The 2,722-nt window shown below is 37.5% G+C and overlaps 1 protein-coding gene across 1 annotated transcript in view; it reads left to right on the top strand.

Moving 5' to 3' along the window:
* LOC122533119 (dipeptidase 1-like) overlaps positions 1-2,722 on the top strand; it is a 166,903-nt gene that overhangs the window by 11,786 nt on the left and 152,395 nt on the right. The window contains exon 2 of the mRNA XM_043662514.1: positions 1,744-2,052. Within this exon, the coding sequence (XP_043518449.1) occupies positions 1,744-2,052 (309 nt within the window). The remainder of the gene's footprint in view (positions 1-1,743; positions 2,053-2,722) is intronic.

Genomic DNA, 2,722 nt, shown 5'->3' with positions numbered 1-2,722 from the left:
TTTGTATTAAATACGATTGCTAATTATTTAGATAATTATTTCATTTCATTTCTAGGTTATTATTTTATTTTATTTTTGTCAATTGATTAATAAATTGAAATTAATTGACGCGTCGATCGGCACAAAGCAACGCGAGTAAAAAATCTTCGAAAGAGGCTCGTTAGTTGAACCTTCGAAGCATTGTTCATTCGTATTAAATACGATTGCTAATTATTTAGATAATTATTTTATTTTATTTCTAGATTATTACTTTATTTTATTATTATTCATTATTTAGATTAATATTGGACGACTTATTTATTTTTATTAATTATTTAGATAATATTGGAGATCTTTCTTTCTTAATAAAACTTTTTTAGTTCTTCGAGTGCTTAAAATTACCAAAAATTGGAGATATGAGACAAATTTAGATTACCAAAGACAAATTTATCCCTCCCTATTGATTTAGAAAATAAACATGTACCTCTTGATACATTGCAACATGTTATCCTTTTTGAATTTTGAAGATGATAATACGGGTTAAACACTTGAAGGGTTAAGTTACTCTGGTACGTGATAATTCAAGGGAAGACAACGTACACAGTTGCAAATATTATTTTGTGCCAATAAAATCAGTCATCAATTATTACGAATTTAATTAATTTATTAATCACAACGAAAATTAGATTTTACGATAATTCACGAAAATTCAACGAGAATTCATTCTCTACGTACAGATTTTTTGTTACACCTCTGCAAAACAAAGATGTAGCCTTCCATATTCGTCACCAGACAAGGCGATTCATAACACAGCATTCACCCTCGCTTAATCATCCCCGTTCGTGCAAATACCTTCTTCTGACCTGACCTCCGCCGATCTCCGCGTTTAACCTATCAACTGGGTCGTCTTTTGGCCGAGGAACTGCTTCTGGCTTCTCGAATTAAAAATTAATGAAGACGAATTAATTTCGGTTGGGTATTCGCGCTTCTAGTCCCTGCAAATATAAATATATCGTGCGCTTTGCAACGACGCGAAAACCGGGCTGACACTGACGGGTGTAAATTCGTACACGATGGTTTCTAGATTTCTTTTTAGACTTTTATCGAGGACAGGAATCGAAGACGATACGCGTGAATGATTAATTCATTTTTTACGGACAGTGTTGTTTCGAGAAGAAAGATCACGGAAATACCCGAGACGAGATTGTCAATTATTTGAAAATGAACCGAAACTTCCGTTATAAATCAAATATTTGCAGACTTCGTAGATCCACGGGTTAAAGCTTCGTCGAGGTGACACCTCCGTCATCAAATATTTCGCGAACCATTAAATCGCCGCGGGTTCGCTAAATTCGTATTTGTCCATTGCGACGCGAGATCGACGAATTAAAATTATTGAGACAATTGTAAACATAAGATAAATCTCCATTTTCACGATCTCTCGATCTTCTTTCTACGAAATGTCCAGAAATGTCCAGAATTCGGCGTGAAACTTCACCGATTGCCAATACGATTTTCGTCAATTAAATCAATAATAACAGCGAAGTGATTCGTGGCGAAATGCAGAAACGTGCACTCTCGTTTCCACCGATACTGAGTAATATTCCAACGTTAATCAGCCAGGAAACCTGTTAAATACCCCCCGAAACTCGGTAGCAGGCTTCCCGTTCGAAATCCCAGCGCACATTACCTCGCCGCACCCTCTTCAATAATGCACCAGGTGAACGCCAGCTTATCGCAAAACCTTCTCTCCTACTGTCGCAGGATGTACCACCGAGCTTCCATCGACCCCAGTCCAGGCTGGGATACGAGGAACGTCCCCAATCGCGCGTGGGATATACCTCGGATTCCAGGTGCGCCAGTGGACTCGGGTACGATGACACGGGCGGCGGATACCTGGACCAGAGCGATCCGAGGATGTATTGCACCAGCGGTTACTGCATGGGGGACACCATGATGGCCGCGAGCAGGGGCGTCTGCGGCGAGGAGGTTGAACTAGACATGCGGAGGCACATTCAGGCGTGTGCCTGCACCTGCAACCACATGGGCTACGGCAACTATATGGACTATCAGGTAAACTCTCAGTCTTTTAACCGCGTGCCAATCGATCGACAATCTATTGTCCCAAATTGCAACGTTTTCTCAGTTTTCTGTGTATTTGAATGTAACACGAAACGATAAGTTATTGTTACTTCTTAATAATTTCTGTTCAGCGATATCAAAAGAAAAAGAAAGGCGACAAATTGTTGTATACGGTTCGGTCACTCGTTATGGTCCGCGAACCGGTTGTCGGCGCAGGAGGATTAACGCGAGATAACCAGTACGCCATTTCTTTTAGTAATTAATAACTGAATTATTCAGAGAATCAAGGAAACGAATGGAATATTTTAATTAATTACAGCCGATTGCCGGGAATCAACATTCTGTATATTTCAGAACGACAATAATATGAATACTGTTGATTATTAAATAACATTATGAAATGAATAATTTGAGGAATTAATAAATAAATAAATAACATTATGAAATGAATAACTTGAAGAATTAAATATAATCCGTGACGTGACAATCGCATTGACTATTGCAATGGCCAGACTTTGAAACAATTTTAAGAATTTTGATATATTTCACGATCGACGATTTCAACAGTATACGCGTTCATGTATCACAAATGAAAAATGAAAATTTTTTTATAGTAAAATTTTATTACTTTATAATAAAATAATATTATTATTAAATCGTA

The sequence above is a fragment of the Frieseomelitta varia genome, unplaced genomic scaffold, assembly GCF_011392965.1.
Source record: "Frieseomelitta varia isolate USP_RPSP 00005682 unplaced genomic scaffold, Fvar_1.2 scaffold_495, whole genome shotgun sequence".
NCBI classification, from domain to species: Eukaryota; Metazoa; Arthropoda; class Insecta; order Hymenoptera; family Apidae; genus Frieseomelitta; species Frieseomelitta varia.
Note: the sequence above shows the minus strand (reverse complement) of the source record. Positions and strands in the feature narration are given on the sequence as shown.